This window comes from Cnephaeus nilssonii (genome assembly GCF_951640355.1).
Source record: "Cnephaeus nilssonii genome assembly, chromosome: 1".
NCBI classification, from domain to species: Eukaryota; Metazoa; Chordata; class Mammalia; order Chiroptera; family Vespertilionidae; genus Cnephaeus; species Cnephaeus nilssonii.
In genome coordinates this window covers 71,881,195-71,905,098 of record NC_137072.1, presented here as the reverse complement: position 1 = coordinate 71,905,098, position 23,904 = coordinate 71,881,195, and the positions used below count along the sequence as shown (strand labels likewise).

The 23,904-nt window shown below is 41.3% G+C and overlaps 1 protein-coding gene across 2 annotated transcripts in view; it reads left to right on the top strand.

Moving 5' to 3' along the window:
* MTHFD2L (methylenetetrahydrofolate dehydrogenase (NADP+ dependent) 2 like) overlaps nucleotides 1-23,904 on the top strand; it is a 103,359-nt gene that overhangs the window by 39,420 nt on the left and 40,035 nt on the right. For both annotated transcript variants that reach the window (XM_079772709.1, XM_079772710.1), the window contains one exon: nucleotides 9,037-9,129. In XM_079772709.1, the coding sequence (XP_079628835.1) occupies nucleotides 9,037-9,129 (93 nt within the window). The remainder of the gene's footprint in view (nucleotides 1-9,036; nucleotides 9,130-23,904) is intronic.

Below are 23,904 nucleotides of genomic sequence, written 5' to 3'. Positions count from 1 at the left end.
ATTTCTCACCTCACAGGCAAAAATAAAAAATCTCCTACTTGAAGTATCTAAGATCTAGAAGAAAAATATGCACTCTCTACAAAAAGAATAACTCATACCATAAATGATGATCTGATGACTTAAAAATTTTTAGTTAATGCCAAACAGTGTTATTTTATAAAGTTACTAAATGCTAAAAAAAAAAAAAAAGGAGTGTAGGCCCCATTTTCTTTGGTCAATAAATATCTCTGAAGTTTCTTCTGTTTTATTATTCTTATAGTTTGCTGCTCTTCTTTTATCTAAGGTCTTTTTCTGTTTCCCTTTGTGAATTTTTCTGCAGATTCTCAGGACTTCCCAGAATTGCTTACATTTTCTCCTCCCCTCATCACCATTCTGATTTAACCTCTTACCTACATCATCCTTCAGCATCCCAAATAGTCATTGTTCCCTCCTACTCACCCATTATTTCTCAGCTCAGGTGGAACTTCCTTTAGCAGGCTTCTCTGATCATCTCTCCCACCCCACCCCCCACACCACCACAGACATACTGAAGAACTTCTCTTTACAACATTTATCAGTTTGTAATTGTCACTAATTTGTGTCATTATTTGATTAATGTTCATTACACTCACTGGACAATTAATTCCACAAGAGCAAAGACCAGATCTGTGTCTCTCCCCATTTTATCTTCAGCATCTAACTGTCTAAAAAGTCTTTGTGCAATAAATGAATGAATAATTTACCTTATTTGTAGACCAAGGGTATCATAAAAGGTTTAATACAGCTATTCCTAAGTTGTATTATTAGGAACACTGACATACCACAAGATCTTAAATAGGTTTTAATTTTAAAAAAGAGGAGAGGAATTGGTCAAATAGGTTTGAGAAATCTGTATTAAACAGAACCAAACTTAACTTGACTGTGATCATTCCCAGAGGCTTTACTATAGTAATATAGGAAGCACTGCATCTCTGAGAGAATAATAATAATATTTAGTATTGGACCCTGGAAGTTGTTGTTTTTCCCCGAACAGGCTGTGTGGGGTGACCAGGCTGGCAGGGGGGTTAGTGAGGGGCAACCAAACAACTGAGCAGCAGGCTGCATGGGGCAACCAGGCCGGCAGGGGGGTTAGTGAGGGGCGACCAAACGACTGAGCAGCAGGCTGCATGGGGCTACCAGACCCGCAGGGGGGCAGTTGGGGGTGACCACACCGGCAGGGGGTGCAGTGAGTGATGATCAGGCCGGCGGGTGGGGCAGTTGGGGGCGACTATGCCTGCACGGGGGGCAGTTGGGGGTGACCAGGCCAGTGGGGGGGGGCAGTTAGGTGGAATCAGACAGGCAGGCAGGTGAGCAGTTAGGAGCCAGTGGTCCCGGATTGTGAAAGGGATGTCCAAGGGGTCCCGGATTGAAGAGGGTGCAGGCTGGGCTGATGGGACCCCCCCCCCCCCCCCATGCACAAATTTCGTGCACTGGGCCTCTAGTGTGTGTGTGTGTGTGTGTGTGTGTGTGTGTGTGTGTGTGTGTGTTGCTGTGTTTGTACTAGTATGCCCCAGAGGTCCACCCTTCTCCCAGAGGAAGGATGACTGAGAGGGCAGTAACAGCAGAGAGTTCTTTAAGATGTCTGCATTTTTTCTCTCTCAAATGCAAGAGCCTTGGAAATGCTTACTAGTATTTAACTTTAGTCTATGACCTTGTAAGCATGTTTACAGAATCAGATATTCTAGTAAGATTCCTGAGTTTATTTTCATCTGTTAATCTTGAAAAGCAGGAAATAAATGCAAGAATTAAATAAAACTTTAACAAACAAACCCCATACACACACCTTTTAGTCAGAACAACTAGAAAGGGAAGAGCAATACTTTGACTCATGCTCTCACTTGCCCCCTGTCGCACGGCTGAGCTGGCTGGTTCATTTTGTCTAGGCTTCAGGGGGGTCTGATTGCTTTAAAATTTAGTTGATTTTTTTTGTTGCTAAAATCTGTTTCATAATCATGAGTACTGCTCTCAACCCTGACCTGGCAACTTGGTACCATGAGCATTTGGTCACCTGGGGAATTTATTCATTTGGATACTAATACATTTCATTCCTATTAATAGGACAATAATCCTAAAAACATAGACTTTAAAACTCCTACTTTCATGTATAACTGCCAAGTTGTTCACACCCAGTTGCAGTCCGGAGTGGTGAAGATTGGCACCTGGGACATGAAAGCCTTGTATGAAGGAGCACAAGCTCCCTGGTCACATTGCCAGAGGTCACATTCTGCTTCTGCATTTTTCTGTTTGATAAGGATATATGAGGGTCTTGGGAGAATTAAATGAGCTAATATCTTTAAAGAACTTAGTGTTTACACATAGTAAGTACTCAATACATATTCGCTACTATGGTGTACTTATTCTAAAAATATTTAAGGTGGGCCATAGCAATATCTAAAACACAATGCCAATGAGAAATAGGTAAGAAAAATTTAAAGGACTGAAATGGAGCTAAGAATATGGCTACTGCTAAAACTGGACATATCATTAAATCTGCACAGGTATGTTCTTAGTACCAATCACATTGCTTTTTATATACTAGTGCTGAATATATATTTGGCAACTTTATTTAATTAAATATAAATTATTCTTGCTATATGATTGGATCAGTAATTTTATCCTGAGAGCTTTTTAGAAGGAAAATAATAACTAGTTACTCAATAAAGTATCTTTAAGATTAAAAATAAACACATGCTCAGGATAAATAAAACATATTCTGATATTAAGACAAAAGAGTAATTTCTCCTGAGGGTCCTTATAATCAGGAAACTATGTAATGGATCGAATAATATGTATAACATGCTTTAAAATTTAATGAAATGACAAAATTTTATAGAGCTATTTCTTTTATTGTTTAATTACAGATTAAAGCTAACTCTGGCATGAATTTCTCTTATTTCACTAGACATTTCTTCTCATTCTCTGTTTCTGGGTCATTTTCCTCTTCTCAACTTCTAAACCAGTGTTTCTCAGCTCTTACTCCCCACTTGGATCATCTGGGACTTTTAAAAAAATATAGCTCCCTGAACCTGACACAGAACAATTAAATCATAATATTTACAACTTGGACTTGAACATTAGTATTTTTTTTAAAACACAGAAGATTCTAATGCTATCAAGGTTGAGGATGAGTGCTCAGAAGATTGGAATGAGCCCAGAGCTTTACATTTCATTCCAGAGCCCTTCCATGATCAAACCTGGGCTTCATCTTCCTACCACTCTCACCCTCTATCTCTGCCCCACAGCCACTACTGCCTTTTGCTTTTCTAGAATATGTCATACTTGTTCATGTGTCAGTGTGTTTGCACTTGGAATATACCTGGATGCTCTTTTTGAAGTTATTTACATAATTTTTTGCTCACTTCTTTCGAGTTTCTGTTCAAATGTCCCTAATCACTTATTAAAATATCACCCATGTTATTACTCTCTATTCACTTACTCTGCATTCTTTTCTTCTTTGTGCTTATTACTATGTACAATTTTATTATCTATATATATAAAAGGCTAATATGCAGTGTCCCCTCAGGAGTTCGACCGGGAGACAGGCAGTTTGATCGCTCACTATGATGTGCGCTGACTACTAGGGGGTGGTGTGGAATGAAGGGAGGCCCCAGCCAGCAGCTGGGGAAGGAAGGCCCCAGCTGGCAGCTGGAAGGCCCCGATCGGCCCTGATCGCCGGCCAGGCCTAGGTACCCTACCTGTACACGAATTTCATGCATCAGGCCTCTAGTCTACATATATAAAAGCCTAAGTCAGGGGTCCTCAAACTTTTTAAACAGGGGCCCAGTTCACTGTCCCTCAGACCGTTGGAGGGCCGGACTATAGTTTTAAAAAAACTATGAACAAATTCCTATGCACACTGCACATATCTTATTTTGAAGTAAAAAAACAAAACGGCAAAAACACCCGCATGTGGCCCGTGGCCGTAGTTTTAGGACGCCTGGCCTAAGTCACCAGATGACATGCTGGTAGCTATTACGTGCACTGACCACCAGGGGGAAGAATCTCAATGCAGGAGCTGCCCCCTGGTGTCAATGCATTCCCACAGGGGGAGCGCTGCTCAGCTGACAGATGGGCATCAGACACCGGGCTCATGGCTGGTGAGCGTAGCTGCAGTGGTGCGAGCCTCTCCCGTGGATACTCCCCCTGTGTGCCAGAGCAGTGGCAGCGGCAGCAGGTGCAGCGGGGCCGGGATGAGCAGGAGCGGCACAACACCCAGCCCGGACCCGGGCTTCTCCCTGGTCGCCTGCCACTTCGCACAATACTTTGTGCCGTGTGGGATCAATGTGGACAGCAGGCTGAAGCCCGATGAGCTGGTAAGGCTGGGCTGTGGTGGCATAGCGGTTCATTGATCCCCCCAGGCCAGGCCGAGAGACCCCACCAGTGCACGAGTCTGTGCACCGGGACTCTAATATATTTATGTTTGCTCATTTGTATATTGTCTTTATTGAATAAATGCATCCACAATTTCAATTCAATAATTGGCCAAATCTGGGGCAGATTTTTCAAATATCTACAGACACTGATGGTCAGGATTCAGTCAGTTGTCCATAAAACTCTTTCTCTCCAAGGAACTGTAGGTGTTTAAAAGGAGCGAGCTTGAAACAGTATCTGACTAGTTAAAAGTGAAACCATTGGCCCAAAGTGTTTGGAAGACAACTGGAGGACTGATAAACAGCAAGTCAAACCAGCCAGGTCTTGACCAGATAAAGGCAGTAAAGCCTGGCCCATTTACTAGTCAAGCAGGGACAGAAGCCTTAGACCTGAGTGCTCTGCAACAATATCTAAAATTTAAACAGGTTAATCCAGGAAAAGCAGCTGAAGTTGGGATAGAAAGCATGCAGTAAGTGGAGTTCAGAGTCAAGAGAGTGCAGTATTATTAAGATTCATTGAGTGCTGTTCCTTTGATGAGTACTGAGTTTTCCTCAATGGTTTTTTTTCCTTTTAAACCAGACCATGGTGTGAGTTAATGTGTTGGGAATGACTCAGTTTTTCCTTATCTAGAGAATGTGACAAAAGAAACCCCACACATAAGATTCCAGCCCCTACTGGGTTTTCCATTTTGCTGTATTTGCTGATGCAGGCACAAGTAGGTATTTGAAGGTTTCTAGGCTATCATGATCTCTATAATTTATGCAAAACTGCAGAAACAAATAAGTTGCTAAGACTCTTCTTATAAATTTTTACCTGGGTCTGTGGAATGCTTAGAAAAATTAGGTTCTTGCCAAGGCTGTTATCATTTGAGCAATAAGGACATGAAACTGAGTGTGGGGGGAAAAGTCCTCAGAGAGTCAAGAGATACACATCATTCTAAGGAGTAGTTGTTGCAACTTGTTAGTACTGGTTACCCTATGGAAAAAGCTGAGGAGATAGAATGGATTAGGTTCAGCAAGCCAGAGGATTTGTTGAAGAAAAGTAGTGGGAATACCAGGACTAGAAATAGGAATGACAAGAGTTTTCACTGTCAATTAAGACAGAATATAGTTAGCAGGCGTCAAAAGTTCAGACATAACATAATCAGTCACCGAAGTAGGAATCAGTAAAAGTTTATTGTTTACACACCAAAAAGATAATTTGCAAACTAGGAGCCCTCAAACCAAAATATGGAATGAGGCTCAGGAGTATATTGTTCTAAGACAACTTAATATTAGCAAGAAAGCAGGGACTGTTTATTCTTCACAGTGATTGGTTATAGTATTAGAATGTTTTTAAATGATAGGGAATTGGTCAATGGTTACCTCATATGAACCTTGAGAAACAGTTCAAATTTTGTTTATGATTTTCAGAGGCATAAGCAAGAAATGATCCAGGTCAAATTAAACTTGTTAAATAAGCTTTCCTTGTATGACTAAACTGGTTTTGTCTGCTCAGAGAATTTTCAAGGTTAGTCTCCATTTTTTTATTTTTTTATTTTAACACTGGATAGCTAGCTCTCAGGACCAGGAACAGGTGTTAAGTTATTTGGTTTCCCATACACCCACTCCTCTCCCTTCTGAGATCCCTCAGTCTGTTCCATGCATTCATGCCTCCAACCTATTTTGTTCGTGAGTTTATTTTGTTCATTAGGTACCACATATAAATGAGATCATGTGATATTTGTCTTTCTCTGACTGGCTTATTACATTTAGCATATTAATCTCCAGGTCCCTCCATGCTGTTGCAAAGGTTAAAAGAGCCTTCCTTTTTATAGCTGCATAGTAAATGTACCACAGCTTTTTTATCCACTCATCTACTGGTGGACATTTGGGCTGTTTCCAGATCTTAGCTATTATAAAAAACACTGCTATGAACATAGGGGTGCATATATTCTTTCTAATTGGATTTAAATTATTATTTTTTTTTTTGCTTTTTTTCTTGGGCCTGCCACTTTTAAAATGTACCCTTTTATTTACTTAAGAAAACTGCATATAGTAAAATTCACTCTTTTGGGTATACAGTTCCATGAGTTTAGACAAATGCATATAATCATGTAACTACCAATAGAACCTGAACGGTTCTGTCACCATCCAAATTCCCCTGGGCTGATCCTTATATAATACTAGAAGCCTGGTGCATGAAATTCGTGCATGGCGGGGGGTTGTCCCTCAGCCCAGCCTGTACCCTCTCCAATATGGGACCCCTCGAGAAATGTCCAACTGCCCATTTAGGCCCGATCCTGGTGGGATCGGGCCTAAACGGGCAGTCAGACATCCCTCTCACAATCCAGGACTGCTGGCTCCCAACTGCTTGCCTGCCTGCCTTCCTGATTGCCCCTAACCGCTTCTGCCTGCCAGCCTGATCACCCCCTAACCACTCCGCTGCCAGCCTGGTTGATGCTTAACTGCTCCCCTGCCAGCCTGTTTGCCCCCAACTTCCCTCCTCTGCCAGCCTGGTCACCCCTAACTGCCCTCTCCTGCAGGGTTGATCACCTCCAACTGCCCTCCCTTGCAAGCCTGGTCCCTCACAACTGCCCTCCCTTGTAGGCCGGGTGCCTCCCAACTGCCCTCTCCTGCTGGCCATCTTGTGGTGGCCATCTTGTGTCCACATGGGGGCAGGATCTTTGACCACATGGGGGCAGCTATATTGTGTGTTGCAGTGATGATCAATCTGTATATTACTCTTTTATTAGATAGGATAGAGGCCTGGTACACAGGTGGGGGCCAGCTGGTTTGCCCTGAAGGGTGTCACAGATAAGGGTGGGGGTTCCCTTGGGGTGTGGGGCGGCCTGAGCGAGGGGCCTGTGGTGGTTTGCAGGCCGGCCACGCCCCCTGGCAACCCAAGGGGAGGCCCTGGTATCTGGAATTTATTTTCCTTCTACAATTGAAACTTTGTAGCCTGGAGCGGAGCCAAGCCTGCTGCTCCCTCCGGGGCGGCAGCCATTTCTGTGGCAGTTAATTCACCTTCTACAATTGAAACTTTGTAGCCTTAAGCGGGTGAGCCCGGCCAGGGTGTGCGGAAAGCTTTGCTTCCCCTGTTGCCGCCGGCAACCCTGGCCTGCTCTCTCAAGCTCCATTCTGCCGCCATTTGTTTGAATTTGTTTACCTTCTATAATTGAAACTTTGTAGCTTGAGTGGAGGCTTAGGCCTGCAACGGCTATGGAAAGCTTGGCTTGCTCTGTTTCCTGGGAAACCTTGCTCTCTGTGGCTGTAGCCATCTTGGATTGGGGTTAATTTGCATACTCACCCTGATTGGCTGGTGGGCGTGGCTTGGCTGGTGGGCATGGCTTATGTATCGGAGTGATGGTTAATTTGCATATTACCATTTTATTAGAGAGGATGTGTTCAATGCTTTGTCAAGTGCTTTTGTAAATTACTTATTGAAGAGTTGGATTTCTTGGATCTGCTGTTTGCAGGATACTTCTGCTAGTGGTTGTGAAGGAGGTACTGGGCAGCCTTCAGATTCCTTCTTCACCTTCACATAATTCAACTACTTCCTTCCTGTTGAAATCCTCCCCTCTATAAGTCTTTGTGTTCCTTACTGTTGAGCTATACTGGGTTTCAGAAGACTTCTCCAGCCTTTTTTCCTATTTTATCTGCTACAAATATTTGCATTTTGATGTGAACTCTTCACCTTCTGGAAGTATATTTTTGCAGTCATTTTCAGAGATCTGTTGTTGCTGACCATCTTGTTATTCTGTCCATTTCTTTGCTGCCTTTCTCCCTGTGGTATGTCTTCTAGTTTTCCTAAAAATAGAGACTGTGCCATTTTTGTTGTTGTATGTTACACAGAAAGGGAAGAGAGGAAATACTGCCTCACACAGCCATGTTCATGCCGGGAGTCCTTCCCTTGACTGCACTCGTCACTGCCTTTCTCTCACTCCTCTTCCTTGGTTCTCATGTTAAGCACTGAAATCCCACAGTCTGCTGACCTCTCTGATTCACACCTCACTTTGTGAAAGCATGTATAAATACTTTCCCTATAGCCTAGACTTCTTCATCATTTCTTAAACACAAAATTTCAAAGTTGGTTCATTTTCCCTTGCTATTCTTTTGTCTTGGAATTCCTTTTTTTTCCCCCTCCCCTGATTGGTGTATTACAACTCATGCTTTAAGAACTAACAAAGTATATTACCTCTTTTAGGAAGCCTTTTTTGACACCTCCTCAAGATGAATATGGTACCTGCCAAGATGAGGCAGAATTAATCTCTAACCTGTCCTGCTACAAGATGTTGCCCCATTTTTAGTGCACTTGTCTTGCTGTTTTCAGTATTTCTATATCTTATTATCAAGCTAACGAGTGACTGTGTGTTAACTTGTCAATGTAGAACTTTCAAGTGCTAGGTTTCTAGGACCCTACTTATAGCTGTCCCATATGGTCAGCACATACCCTCATTTGGGCTCATTTGATTTTCCACTGGTCAGTTGAAGGGTACAATGATATGGGTCAACTATATTTTCATATCTAGATTTTGTTTTTAAAGTGATTTAATTATTTCAAAGCAATTTTTCACAGTTAGGATATAACTGAAACTCCTCTAGAATTGAGCATTCATAAATTATGAATAAGCTAAGTAATCATTAATGGAACTCTTCTGCATTCCAGGTGATGCAACAGTGACAATAGCTCACAGATACACCCCCAAAGAACAACTGAAGATCCATACTCAGCTGGCAGATATTATCATAGTCGCTGCAGGTAAGTCTTTAGTGGGTGTTATTTGGTAGAATATCATCAGCGGAGTAATTCCTTCGCTAATTGCCAGCATGTCTGTAAGAACCACTTCTTCAGAGAATTGAGATATGTATGATTATCTTCCAACAACTGGATTCTGTCTCTTAGTAATCATCATATTAGTCATATTGGTCCACTTTGCCTGTGTTAGCATTTGTCACTTCATTATAGAAAACCTGAATAGCCTTTGGAATGAAATATTAAGCACAAGAACAGATGCACACTTTGCCAATTCTTTCGACAACATGATTGCTTCTAAACATGAATGAATTATGGGGATACTGGTAGGAAATGCTGTTGAAGGAATAGCCATGGCTGGTACATGTCGGAATTTGTAGGCCATGGTAAAAACCTTGATATAAGCTACGATGGCTGAGATCAGGAGATTGACATGGTCTGGCATACATTTTTAAAAGATTACTTGCATTGGGTCAAGGAGAATTGACTTTAGAGAGACAAGAATAGAATCAGAGAGAACCATTATTACACTTTCATTTAATGGGTCTAGCTTTTTCTAATTTGTTTTACATTTGAACATAAAAAATAATTCTTCCCTTAACTTCTACCTTTACCTTTGACTCTTGCCGCATAGTATTTCACAATGCAGACACTTGTGACTGTTCTTTATCCAAGGCTTGAATGAGAGCCCATTTAATTTTATCAGGAACTAGAGTATTTACAAACTATGAAGGGAGAGTAAAAGTTTCATAATAAATTAAGTTTAATGGAGAATAATATAGTTTAAATTAGTTTTAACAAAATTTAATTCACTTTCTTATTCTATAGGCCCTCTATGGAACTCAAAATATATATGTAATAACTTTAGATGGAGCAATTTGCCTCTTCATAGAGTATAAATAGAAATATTCCCATTTTAGAATCAACAATAATCTGCTAACCACAGTTCCTGTTTTTTTAAAAAATTATATTCAGGTGGTATACCAAATGTAAGATTTTGAGCTCAATTGACAGAAATAAGATGGATGTTTAGAGAGGCAATACACTTTGTCAGACCACAGATAGACATTAGGTGAAATACTGTTGCAGCAACTGATAGATTCATGCAAGATAAATATTACGTTGACTTCTTTTTAGAAACACTTGAAGTCACACACAAGCCTCAGAATTTGGTGAGGAGAGAGGAAATTAAGTGGTCGTCATTGCTAATCTCTAATTTTAGACAAAATGAAATTTACATCATCTTTAAAATTTGATTTGATTCTGATGTTAACAACATATAAAGAATATTTCACAGTTGATCTTAGTTCCCATTTATCAATTATAATATCGAATGCATATTTTCTTTATTGAGTGCATATTTGGAGCAAAATCCCTCAGTATGCATTCATACTCATGTTTTTCATGTTATGAGAAATGACAAATGGGTAATTACCATCCTCTTTCAAGAACCACTGCTATTCTGTTGTGACTAAATCCAACTTTATATCACTTTAAGTCATTATGCCAACACTGTCATCATCCTTGAGTTTCTCATATACACTCACTGTATTGGCACTGTGAGCAAGGAGTTAAAAAATAAGAAAGGAAGGGAAAAATAAAGGGGAAAGAGAAAAGGGACCAATTCTATATAAAGTTAACAAAATAGGAGCCTGGAGATACCCAGGTTTCTCGGTGATGAGGCAGTATTAAGGCTCTATATCTCAGCTATCCTACTCAGGGTATCCTCTTACCACCAGAGGGCGCCAATCCCATGTGCAGGCTACTTTAGACAGCCTGTTGGCCACACAGTCTTAATCCTGGCAGGAAGACAATTTTGAGTGAAGGCAGTGCAAACAGGTATTGTTCCTTGCTTTGTATTCCAGCTCTAGTGCCTCTAACTAGATACAAATGTATGCTGAATTCTGGAATAAACTCTGTATGTAGCCCTGCAATCATCCTTAGGAAATAAACATCTGTCTAATGGGAAATTTCAGGGAAGAAAATTGAGAATTTATAAGAAATAACTAAAGATTACTACATTTTTACTTCCTTAATAACCACCTGGAGAATTTTAGGATAAAATACATAAGTATTGGTAAATTATAGTGGAATTGCAGGGAAGGCATAAAAAAACCCCCACTAACAATGAATAACCACATCATGCATTCTGTGTGGGAAATAAACACATGCGATTAGCAGTGGGTATTACAAAAGGATATAATGACCTCATGGCAGAGGTATTGATTATTGTCATAACTAGAATGTCAGCATATATGGAAGCAGTACCATCTCAAAGTTAGGAAGAGTAGAGGAGGAGTATGGGTGATGTATCAGGCACATTGATAATGTCTGAAATGACAATAAAGAACGTGGTGATGAAACCTTGGAATGGGTTTACAGAAGAAAAAGTATAAGAGGAAATGGTATGTGATGATCCTGGTGCATGACTAAAATTAGCTTGTGTTCATATTAATCTCACTTCTCCAGTTTCTCAAACTTTCATAGTCACAACATTATAGGTTTAACTATATAGGACTTACCTTTTAAGCATCTATCCAAAATTTGAAATGTAGACTAATTTAGAAGTTCAAATCAGAAAACCAAATCCTGTCAAACTATGCTGTTAGAAATAAAAGGCTCTAGGTTCCTACTCAAAGCTATACCCCTCTGCATTCCCAGAGAGAAATAATCTGTTGCTAGGAACTTTGCTGTACCATGGTTATAACACATAACAATCTATCTATAGAAAAGCCTAAGCGACCTTTACAACCAGACAACCGACCGGTAGCTGTGATGCGTACTGGCCACCTGGAGTCAGGCGCTCAACGCAGGAGCTGCCCCCTGGTGGTCAGTGCACTCCCACAGCCAACCTCCTGTGGTCCCTCCCCTGGTTGGCCTTGATTGGCCCCGATCACCAGCCAGGCCAAGGAACCCCACCCATGCACGAATTCATGCACCAGGCCTCTAGTTGTTTAAAGTTGTTTATATTCTTCTCTTTACTATTACAAGGACAGGAATTTTTTTTTTAAATTTCCTTATTGATTAAGGTGTTACATATGTGTCCTTATTCCCCCATTACCCCCCCCCCCCTTATCCCTCCCCTCATGCCCTCACCCCCTTGTTGTCTGTGTCCATTGGTTAGGCTTATATGCATGCATACAAGCCCTTTGGTTGATCTCTCCCCCTTACCTCACCCTCCCCTACCTTCCCTCTGAGGTTTAATGGTCTGATCGATGTTTCTCTGTCTCTGGATCTATTTTTGTTCATCAGTTTATATTGTTCATTATATTACATAAATGAGTGAGATCATGCGATATTTATCATTCTCTGACTGGCTTATTTCACTTAGCATAATGCTCTCCAGTTCCATCCATGCTGTTGCAAATGGTAAGAACTCCTTCTTTTTTACTGCAGCGTAGTATTCTATTATGTAGATGTCCCACAGTTTTTTAATCCACTCATCTGCTGATGGGCACTTAGGCTGTTTCCAAATCTTAGCTATTGTAAATTGTCCCGCTATGAACATAGGGGTGCATATATCCTTTCTAATTGGTGTTTCTAGTTTCTTGGGATATATTCCTAGAAGTGGGATCACTGGGTCAAATGGGAGTTCCATTTTTAGTTTTTTGAGGAAACTCCATACTGTTCTCCACAGTGGCTGCACCAGTCTGCATTCCCACCAGCAGTGCATGAAGGTTCCTTTTTCTTCGCATCCTCGCCAGCACTTGTCGTTTGTTGATGAAAGCCATTCTGACAGGTGTGAGATGGTACCTCATTGTTGTTTTGATTTGCATCTCTCAGATGATTAGTGACTTTGAGCATGTTTTCATATGTCTCTTGGCCTTCCTTCTGTCTTCTTTCAAAAAGTATCTATTTAGGTCTGTTGCCCATTTTTTGATTGGATTGTTTACCTTCCTTTTGTGAGTTCCCTGTAAATGTTGGAGATTAAGCCCTTATCAGTGATAGGAATTTTTTTTACTGGTGCTCAGAACAGTACCTGATACATTGTGGGTACTTAATAAATGTATGCTGCATTGATTTTGAGATGACAACTGGAACAAATACTTCTTCAAATTATTACAAATTGAGCTGGTAATTTTTTAAAGAAAAATTAAATTTATTTAAGGATGGGGGTTGGGGTATCCAAAGGGAAGGGCTGCACACCACCCAGCCAAAGGGACATTGATTGGGTCAATGATGACAGCACCCAGGAGCTAGAGTTTCATCATTATATGCAGTAACTGGCAGGAAACTTGTCATCAGTGGGTTTGGGGGCTGAGCTGGTGGGCTTGGAATGCGGATGGAATGCAGGTGTGAGATCAGGTGCCTTCAGGACAGTTTCCATTCCTTGTATGGTCTGACTCCTGGTGTCTAGTGAGTTTTTCTTGGTCTCTTGTTCTCCTGTGGTGGGAAGCTTACAAATGGCTGTTAAGGATTATCTTGCCCTATAGGCCTAACGTTTCCCTCCTCTTTCTATTTGTTAATAATTATTCTTAATAAACAGTTATCCCACATATCAGAAACCAATCACCCAGCACCTTAGTATGTCCATTACTATAAGGGAGGGTGAAATTATCAGATACACAAGGCTGAGGAAACCAGTTGAATGACTTGAGAGGTAAAAGCTGGTCCTGAGGCAGCCACAGCACCACGTGTCTGGTTTTGCTGCTTTTCTGGGCCTGAAGCTGAAATACAACTGAGGCCCAGATGTTATCTTTAGGGAGGAAAAGGTCAGGGGTATAAACCGGATGACTAGCGATATGAAAGATCTGGCGTCTAAATCACATGACCAGTGATATGCTAGGGGAAGATAGGTTACCCTGGAGGTGAGGTTCTTGTTTTCCCAGTTTTGCCCCTTGCTAGGCATCTGGGGCTGTCTGCCCTAGTGAGTACTTGGCCCATCATTCTTGCTCTGGGGTTCTAACATTTCTCTCCTCAAGGATCTTGGCACTGAATTCTTTCAGAGAAAAGAGGGTGTAAGGTCTCTTCTATAGCTGCTTCCTGCTGAAAGGGGCAACATTTTTCTTCAGAGCCCCAAGTCCTTGCTTTCTGTCAGGGACAATGAGGCACAAAAGGAGGTTGTGATGGTGTTGAGGAGTGGTATTTTCTGAGTACAAGCAGGGCTTGTAACCTGATGGAGACAAACTGTATAACAAATCTTACTATTACTGGGACGAAAGCTAGAACAGCAAGAATTATGACAAATGGTCTGGTGGAAGGAAAGAATAGTTTGGAGGGTTGTAGCCAAATATTTAAGATTAATTTAGGATCCAATTCAAATCATAAATGAAAATAAAGCTTTGAGTCTAATATTCATAATTGTGTATTTTAAAGTCTATGTAAACATAATCCCCCCCCCTAAAATCACCCTCATTTTTATTAAACAGCCAAATTAAGACCAATATATTTACTGTATTAAGTTAAGTTTCTATTTGGTCTGATTATTTGCATGAACACAATAAGAATAGCAATAGATCCTATATGCTTTTAAAACCCTGCTTTGCTGATAAATTTTTAAGAATACTGTATCATTTTATAAAGATAAATTTGTTTAAAATTTGTCATTGTAAAGTAATTGATAAAACCATCTAAGTGAAATATTTTTTTAAATAAAAGAGTAGTTTCTATCATTAAGTGGAGGAATAGACTGATCTGAGTATAAATGTTAAATTAAGAAATTAGCCTGGCCAGTGTAGCTCAGTGGTTGAGCATCGACCTATGAACCAGGAGGTTCCTGGCCAGGGCACATGCCTAGGTTGCAAGCTTGATCCCCAGTGTGGTGCATTCAGGAGGCAGCCTATCAGTGATTCTCCCTCATCATTGATGTTTCTATTTCTCCCTCTCCCTTCCTCTCTGAAATCAATAAAAATATATTTTAAAAAAAGGAACTATGAGAAGGGTGAAGAAAGAGACTACTATAGACAGCTAAAATTGAGGGTATTAAACAGTGGAATAAAGAAGTAGAGTAGCCACCCCTTGTCTGTGGGGATACATTCCAGGACCCCCAGTGGATGCCTGATACCATAGGTAGTACTGAACACTATGTCTTTCTTATACATACATGCTTATGATAAATATTAATTTATAAGTTAGTCACAGTAAGATATTAACAAAATAATTAATAATAAACTAAAACTTATGTGACTGTGTGCTCCACATTCCTTCCCTGTCTCTCTTTCAATATTTTATTGTATTTTATAGCTTCTCTTTAGCATATTCAAATTTCCAGCATGATTACTCTGGTGCTTTGAGACATTATGAAGTAAAATAAGGTTTACTCGAGCACAAGCATTACATTACTGTGACAGGTGGTAACTAACATGGCTGCTAAGTGACTAAGGGCAGGGAGCGTACATAGAGTGGACACACTGGACAAAGGGATCATTCACATCCCAGGCTGAACAAAGCAGGGCAACACAGTTTTATCCCATTACTCAGAACAGTGCATAATTTAAAACTTACGAATTATATATTTATGACATTTTCCATTAATATTTTGTATCTATGTTGACCACACGTAACTGAAACTACAGAAGGTGAAGAAACTGAGGATAAAAAGGAGACTACTCTAGTTTTGGGAAAGGCTAAATTGGCTTGTGTAAGGCTAATGACAAAGAAGGTACTGCTGGCATGAAGAGGGCACCGATTCTAAGATTGTGTTAAAAAGTCCTTTGGTTCTTTCATAGTTCATGCTGGGGAAATACTACATTTGTAAAGGTTCTAGGAATTTTCATTATCCAGGCAGGATTGGCAGTTTTTTCCAGACATTGTCTAAAGAACCCTCCACCCATCTGAGTAAACTTTTTGGAACTAGCTTCATTCAGAAGATGAGCTGCTGAGTCAATGCCACTTGCCTATTATTATTAACCTCTGGATACAGTGTCATAGTTGGTGAAAGCTGGCATTTTGTCCACTAAGCCATCCCTTCCAGCATGATGAATGAACCTTCACAGTCATAACTCAAGCATCTACTGCAACACTTTTAAAGATAGACACTGTAATATAAAACAGGGTAAATGGGCAATTCAGTAGAGTAGTTGGAAATATTCATACTTACTCTTCATAAAATTCAAGGTGACCAACCAACTACTTTTCACCACTTCTTCCATCATATTTTCAAGTTTTAGATACACACCCATAAGACATCATCCTAGGTTCTCAGTACAGTATTTCCACTTCCTTTGAGCAGGATTAGTAATTTTCAGGATGCCAGGACACTGAGAAGTTCCAAGGGATGCGGCATGGAAATAATCGATGCCACCATTTAGAGCTCATGCCACTTGGGCGTGGAACTTATTCCTTTATAGCCCTGGGTGCTTCCTGAGCCAATGCCAGCACACTCTATGGTTTCACTAATGCTAGTGTTCTTCCCATATTCTTTTTCTCATTCTCCATCTTGTCCCCTTTAGTCTCTGCTTCTCCACTAGAATTCCTTCTGCCTTCCTAAATTTGTCCTTTATCTTAATTTTGTCAATTATTGACAAAATATTTATTGACAATAACTTAATTTTGTCAGTTATTGTCAATGGTACAGAGTGGTATAAATGCACAGGCCTTTAGATCCCATCTCTGCCAATTGTTAATTGTGCAACCTTGGTCAAGTATCCCATCTCTCTGAGCCTCAGTCTCTTCAGTGAGAAGAATTATAATAACCTCTATCATAGGATTGTTAAGCCAGCCAATCCATGTAAAGAGCATGGCACGGTCCCTAGCATATTGTAAATACTCCAGTAAATGATATGCTAATATATGTTAGTCCTTCTTAGGCCACGACATATGAATATTTAAACAGTAATTTAGAAATAACAAATCAGTTGATTATTAAGCTGCAACTTTGATATAACTAAAGGAATATATTTTTGGTTACTTTTGATACAAATATAGTATCAAAGTTAACTGATTATCATAAACATAAATAAATTAATGTAAGAAGTGACCACTTCATAAAAGCTTAGTTTTTATTTAAGGTTTGTAGCTTCTCAGGATGACAACAGCCTTTGCCCACAGCTGTGTATTCAGTTGTCCCCGGTCAAGTCTCTTGTTGCCTCTATTTAAAAAAAAAAAAAAAACTTCAAGTAATAGACTTCATTTGGGAGTGGTTTTAGGTTCCCAGAAAAACTGAGAGGAAGATAGAGATTTCCTATATACCCCCTGCCTCACACATACACAGTCTCACTCACTATCAATATCCCCAACAGAGTGGGACATTTGTTACATGAATGAACTCCCATTATCACCCCAAGTCCATTGTGTGCATTAGGGTTCACTCTTGTATATTCTGTCAGCTTGGACAAATGTATAGTAACATGTATCCATCATTACAGTATCATACAGAGTGCCCTAAACATCCCCTGTGCTCCACCTATTTATCCTGTCCTCCCCAAACCCTAGCAACCACTGATCTTTTTATTGTCCCCATAATTTTGCCCTTTCAAGAATGTCAAATAGTTGAAATCACACAGAATGTAGCCTTTTCAGATTGGCTTCTCTCACTTAGTAATATGCATTTGAGGTTCCTCTCTGTCTTTTTATGCTTGATAGGTCATTTTTGGTATCACCGAATAATATTACATTGTCTGATGTACCCCAATTTATCTATCCATTCAGTTCCTGAAGGATATGTTGGTTGCTTCCAGGGTTTGGTGAGTCTGAATACTATTATAAACATCCATTTAATAGGTTTTTGTGTGGATATAAGTTTTTAAGTCATTTTGGTAAATACCTACGAAGTACAATCGCAATTGAAAAAGTATTTTTAACATATTGGATTTTTAAAAGTACATGATTAAAATTACTTTTTCTTATTTTAAAATGTGACTACTAAAAGATTTAAACTCACACCTGTGCGTCGCTTATACTTCTACCTGAGAGCACTGGTCTAGAGATGCCAGGGAACCCCTTAGGGTTAGGCGATGGTGACTGAGACCTGGTACTCACAGGACCCACAACAGGCAGACAAACTGACAGCCCCACTGGCTCCCAACAGCCCATCTCCTCCAGACCAAAGCAATCTCTACAAACTTCTGACAGATCATTCTTGAACTGTGTACATATTCTGGAGATGAAGGAGAATCCAGAGAGGACTGAGGTTTAAGGTTTTCCCAACTGGTGGGTTGGGGCTTTGAAATAAAAAGGAATTAGATAAAATAAAACAAGATCTTGCTATTTCTTGTGTATCTGAGCTGTCGAGGAAGATTGATACTAAACACATCCAGGCCTGGGCAAGTCAGGGTCAGGTGCTTTCCTTCTGCCTCACGCCAGGCTGTTCCTGTGCGCCTTCATGAGGGAGCACGTTTACAGGAGCACGTGATGCATGACCTTGGCACCCACCGATATGTGAATTTGTGGTGGACAAGAATGCTGCCATTTTTACATCTCCAGTTGTCAGAGCAGGGACACAGTCCATGCTGTCCCACTGGACATTTCGTTGTGCCTTGTCCGGAAGCATCCTCCCTGTGAAAGGCAGGGTTGTTTTGAACTTGCTGTGGAGCTGCGCTGGTGGGATGCGGGTCGGGAAGTCTACAGAGGGTCCATTCCAGGAGCACCGGGGCAGAGTTTAAGTTCCACAACTCGGAGAACTGCTTAGGATGTCCAGTGGGTGTTTCAATGGTGCCATTTCCAATGGACGAGACATCTGACCAAATATTTACTCAGGGTGGAAGGGACCCCGAAGAGGGGCATCTGCTGCCCGGCAGAGAAAGAAGAGGGTGTAGAGAGGCCGCAGGTGGATGGGGGCACTTCACAACTCTTCAGCCAAGCGGGCCAGTGTTTCTCCAGGTTCCTAATGTGAACACACCTCCGTGTACTGTGTGTGTGTAGACTGAGATGTGATACCTCTGGGTGGGCTATTGAGTAAAAGCTATATAGATTTGGATGTTTATTGTTGTGGTTACTAGTATTCAATCTAGGGACACACCTCCTGGGTCCAAACCTTCCCACTGCGATTTAACACCTGTATGGCCTTGTTCAAGCCACGTGATGTTGTTTCCTGCCCCAGTTTCCTCTTCTGTAATGGAAGTAATAATAATGGTCCCTCGTATGTAGGGTTGTCGTAAGGCCTGGTTATCCTGTGGAGAGAAGTGACACACCTCTGGCATATGGTAGGTGCTGTGTAAGCCGTAGCTAAGCTGTCCACTTTTGTTATAAAATCTGATTGACTGGAGCTCATCAAGGCAGAGGGCACACATATGTGTAGTTAAGAACCAGATGCCACGGGGAGAGGGGCATTTTCATGGAGCAGCCACAGAACGAGGCTTGTGTGTTGTTGCCCGCCCTGCAGTGTGTAATCTTTAGAAGCATTTTTCTTTGGGAGTCTCCTATTTCCAGCGATCATCGACATCCCTAATAGAGTATGAAATAGGCTTTTTTTTTTAAAGCTCTTTTGCAGGGATTAGTAGGATGTGAGCAAAATGAGAGCAACAGAACCTTTTAAGCTGAAAAGGCTTGTTTGACATGATGTGCCCGAGACCTGTGAATACTAACTGAATTTCTCGCTTTTTGGCAGATATTTTAAGGTTATGCAGTTAGAGGCAGAGTGAAAGGAGCTGAGGATCTGTAGTTCGCTTTGCATGCACTGTAGATGCAGGGCAGTCATCATCATTGGGGCTAACCAATGTTCTTGACTTCTGCATTAGGAGTCTAAGTTTCACATATGGTCCTACACTCCTGACTTGCTTTGCACTTCTGTTCACCCCCTTTTGTGGCTTTAGGCTCAGGGACACATTTAAGATGTAAAACACAATGTCTTTGATATAATTACTAGGAGCAGAACACGCAATTCTTTGGCAACAAAGAGGAGATTATTTAGCATGCAGTGCTGGCTAGAACTTCGGTTCCCAGCACAGCAGGCAAGAGCTCCCTGTTCCGAGGGCATGAAAGTGCTTTCATGGACCAACACAAAACTCATCATGAATCTCTCCTCCTTGTCGCAATGCTGGGCTCCTCAACTAGCTTGCTACACCCCAGGGGCCTGAGGAACCTCACTTTGCTGTGAGCAATGGGCTTGTATAGATGCTTGACCTTTTCCCCGCCTCTGGGTTAGAGAGTACCGTTAAAACTTTAAAAAGCGTTAGGGGAGAGAGATTACTGGTGAGAGCTTGATCCAGGGCATAGCACAGCCAGGTCTGTGGCATTTCCAAATCAGTGAGTGTTGACACATTGAGAGAAGAGTACAGACAATGAACAAAATCAAAATGTACACAGTCCACTTGTCTTTCTTTTGGAACAATCTGACATTGTGAAAGGGTAGGGGAGGTAGAGACACTTAGTTGAAGGGGTCTGTTCTCTCAGACTTTTACCCAGTCATCTCTCTATACTTCCACTCCCCTCCCCATTCCAGCCCCCACAACCCATCCCCAGAGCCTGAGTTACCAAGTAGACAAAGACTCCCTGACCCACAACAAACAAGGTTTATCAATGTATAAGAGGACACAACTATAGATTTTTTTCTGATGTTAGTAATATGTCCTTACTGTAAAAATATAGACAATATGGACAATAAGAGGGGGAAAGAATCCATATTCCCAGCCAAAGCCAACCAAAGTTAATTTTATGTTTGGCCTTCAACTGTTATATTTACTATATGTAAATCCAAATATTACACACTTTGTTCATCTGCACATAGTTTTTGTATTTTACAGCTCCATACTGTGTACATTTCCTCATAAAATGTGTTCTTCTAAAGCACAGCTTCTACTGACTCCATAGTATTTATTCTGTGCTGTGGATATACTACAATTCGTTTAATCAATTTTTGATTATGGGGCAGTTAGATTGTTCTGTTTTTTTACTATTATGAATAATGCAATGAAAAACTGTGAACATCACTGTAAACACCTAAGATTATTTGCACAAGGTCCCTTTAATAATTATTATATTTGTCTTAAGTTCTTTATTTGCTTATGAATGGTTACTTATAGTCTCAAACATAAAATTAACCTGTATAAATTTAAACTTTATTAATCAATGTTTCTCACAACCTGTATTTTCTGTTCATACTTACATTTCTGCTCTGTTCGTGTTGGATTTGTCATGATCATACGATGCTTTTATCATCAAATGCATTTTACTTCCATTATATGACTTAGCCAGGTAACCCAGTAGACCTGCTTTTTCCACCTTAATTCTCACAGCCTGTTATATTTTCATAGTATTTTTTTCTACCATAGAAAGCCTGCTTTCAGTAACCATATATTTCTCATGCCTATTTTTTGTTTTTAGTGCTTTACAAAACAAGAAGAAATTGTTTTCTCAATCCTTTATGGTCTGATTATTTGATTTCTGAGCCTGGGTTGCCTAGTTTTTGCTCAAAACATGGGCTTATTCATTCTTATTCTTTAAAAAGTAGGACCTAAAAACTAAAGTTTTACATGCTTTGGATCTCTGTAGTTTTTCCTGGCCATCTAGTCTGTTTTTCTGGTAACCCCATCTATTTTTCCTATTTATTCTTCTACTCCTGTGCTGTCCGTTTATCTCTCTTGAGGCTCTGGTCAAGGCAGAGATGGCCATGAGATTCAGGGTCAACATGCTAGTTGGGATTAAAGGTCCACTATTTCTCTGTTAGCAAATGAGTATATCTACAATTAAAAATAGAATAGGCTTGCCCTAGCTGGTTTGGCTCAGTGGATAGAGCATTAGCCTGCAGACTGAAGCATCCCTGGTTCAATTCTGGTCAAGGACACATGCCAGGGTTGCGGACTCAATCCCCAGTAGGGGGTATGCAGGAGGCAGCCAATCAATGATTCTCTTTCATCATTGATATTTCTCTCTCTCTCCCTCTTTCTTCCTCTCTGAAATCAACAAAAATACATTAAAAATTGGATGGGATCTAAGATAGCTAATCCATATCTAATAAAGAGTGTTACCTACAGCCATTATTTTTTCCTGGTATATCAGTAGATGATTTAAAAGCTACTCTAAGGCTCCATGCCCTTTTAAAATATGTATTTTGAATATTATTACTCATATCAACTATTGACTCCAATAAATGTTATCTGGACTACACTGAAGAGGAGGTTTAAAGCATTTTTTCTACCATATCTTCACTGGATTTATACCTTTACTAGAGGCCCGGTGCACGAAATTCGTGCACGGAGGGGGGTTGTCCCTCAGCCCAGCCTGTACCCTCTCCAATATGGGACCCCTCGAGAAATGTCCGACTGCCCATTTAGGCCCGATCCCAGTGGGAAGTCGGATCCCTAAACGGGCAGTCAGACATCCCTTTCACAATCCAGGACTGCTGGCTCCCAACTGCTTGCCTGCCTGCCTTCCTGATTGCCCCTAACCGCTTCTGACTGCCAGCCTGATCACCCCCTAACGACTCTGCTGCCAGCCTGTTTGCCCCCAACTTCCCTCCTCTGCCAGCCTGGTCACCCCTAACTGCCCTCTCCTGCAGGGTTGATCACCTCCAACTGCCCTCCCTTGCAGGCTTGGTCCCTCTCAACTGCCCTCCCTTGCAGGCCGGGTGCCTCCCAACTGCCCTCTCCTGCTGGCCATCTTGTGGTGGCCGTCTTGTGTCCACATGGGGGCAGGATCTTTGACCACATGGGGGCAGCTATATTGTGTGTTGCAGTGATGATCAATCTGCATATTACTCTTTTATTAGATAGGATAGAGGCCTGGTACAGGGTTGGGGGGCCAGCTGGTTTGCCCTGAAGGGCGTCCCGGATCAGGTGGGGGTTCCCTTGGGGTGTGGGGCGGTCTGAGCGAGGGGCCTGTGGTGGTTTGCAGGCCGGCCACGCCCCCTGGCAACCCAAGGGGAGGCCCTGGTATCTGGAATTTATTTTCCTTCTACAATTGAAACTTTGTAGCCTGGAGCAGAGCCAAGCCTGGGGCTCCCTCCGAAGCCAGCAGCCATTTGTGTTGGGGTTATAATTGAAACTTTGTTGCCTTAAGCGTGTGGGCCCGGCCAGGGTGTGCAGAAAGCTTTGCTTCCCCTGTTGCCAGCGGCAACCCTGGCCTGCTCTCTCAAGCTCCATTCTGCCGCCATTTGTTTGAATTTGTTTACCTTCTATAATTGAAACTTTGTAGCTTGAATGGAGGCTTAGGCCTGGCAAGGGCAGGTGGAAAGCTTGGCTGCCTCTGTTACCTAGGAAACCTTGCTCTCTGTGGCTGTAGCCATCTTGGTTTGGGTTAATTTGCATACTCACTCTGATTGGATGGTGGGTGTGACTTGTGGGCGTGGCTTGAGGGTGTGTCGGAGGTATGGTCAATTTGCATATTTGTCTATTATTAGATAGGATAGTTTATTAATTTTTAATAGACCTTTCTTTATATGAGGTTTATCAAGTTATAGCTTATAATTGTACAAAAAATCTGCTTAGCCCTAGCCAGTTTGGCTCAGTGGATAGAGCATCGACCTGCAGACCAAAGGGTCCTGGGTTTGATTCTGGTCAAGGCACATGCCTCTTTTACAGGCTCCTCTCTGGCCTAGGCCCGGGTCAGCATGTGGGCATGAGGCAACCAATCGATGTGTTTCTCTCACTTTGATGTTTCTCTCTGTCTTTCCCTCTCTCTTCCACTCTCTCAAAAATCAATGGAAAATATCCTCAGGTGAGGATTAAAACAAAAACAAAATATCTGCTTAACAACACCCATAAAAGTCATAAAATATGCCTTAATATTATGTGAAATTTGGATACATCATACTAACAGGGGATGGCATTTTGTGCTTTTATTTAAAGTATCACATTGCTAATTCTGAAGTGTAACAAAATAAAAGGGAGGAGAATGGAAATACAGAGGACCTAGGTGAGATATGAGATGTGTCTATAAAGAACAGCATGAATTATGGTGGGTCAG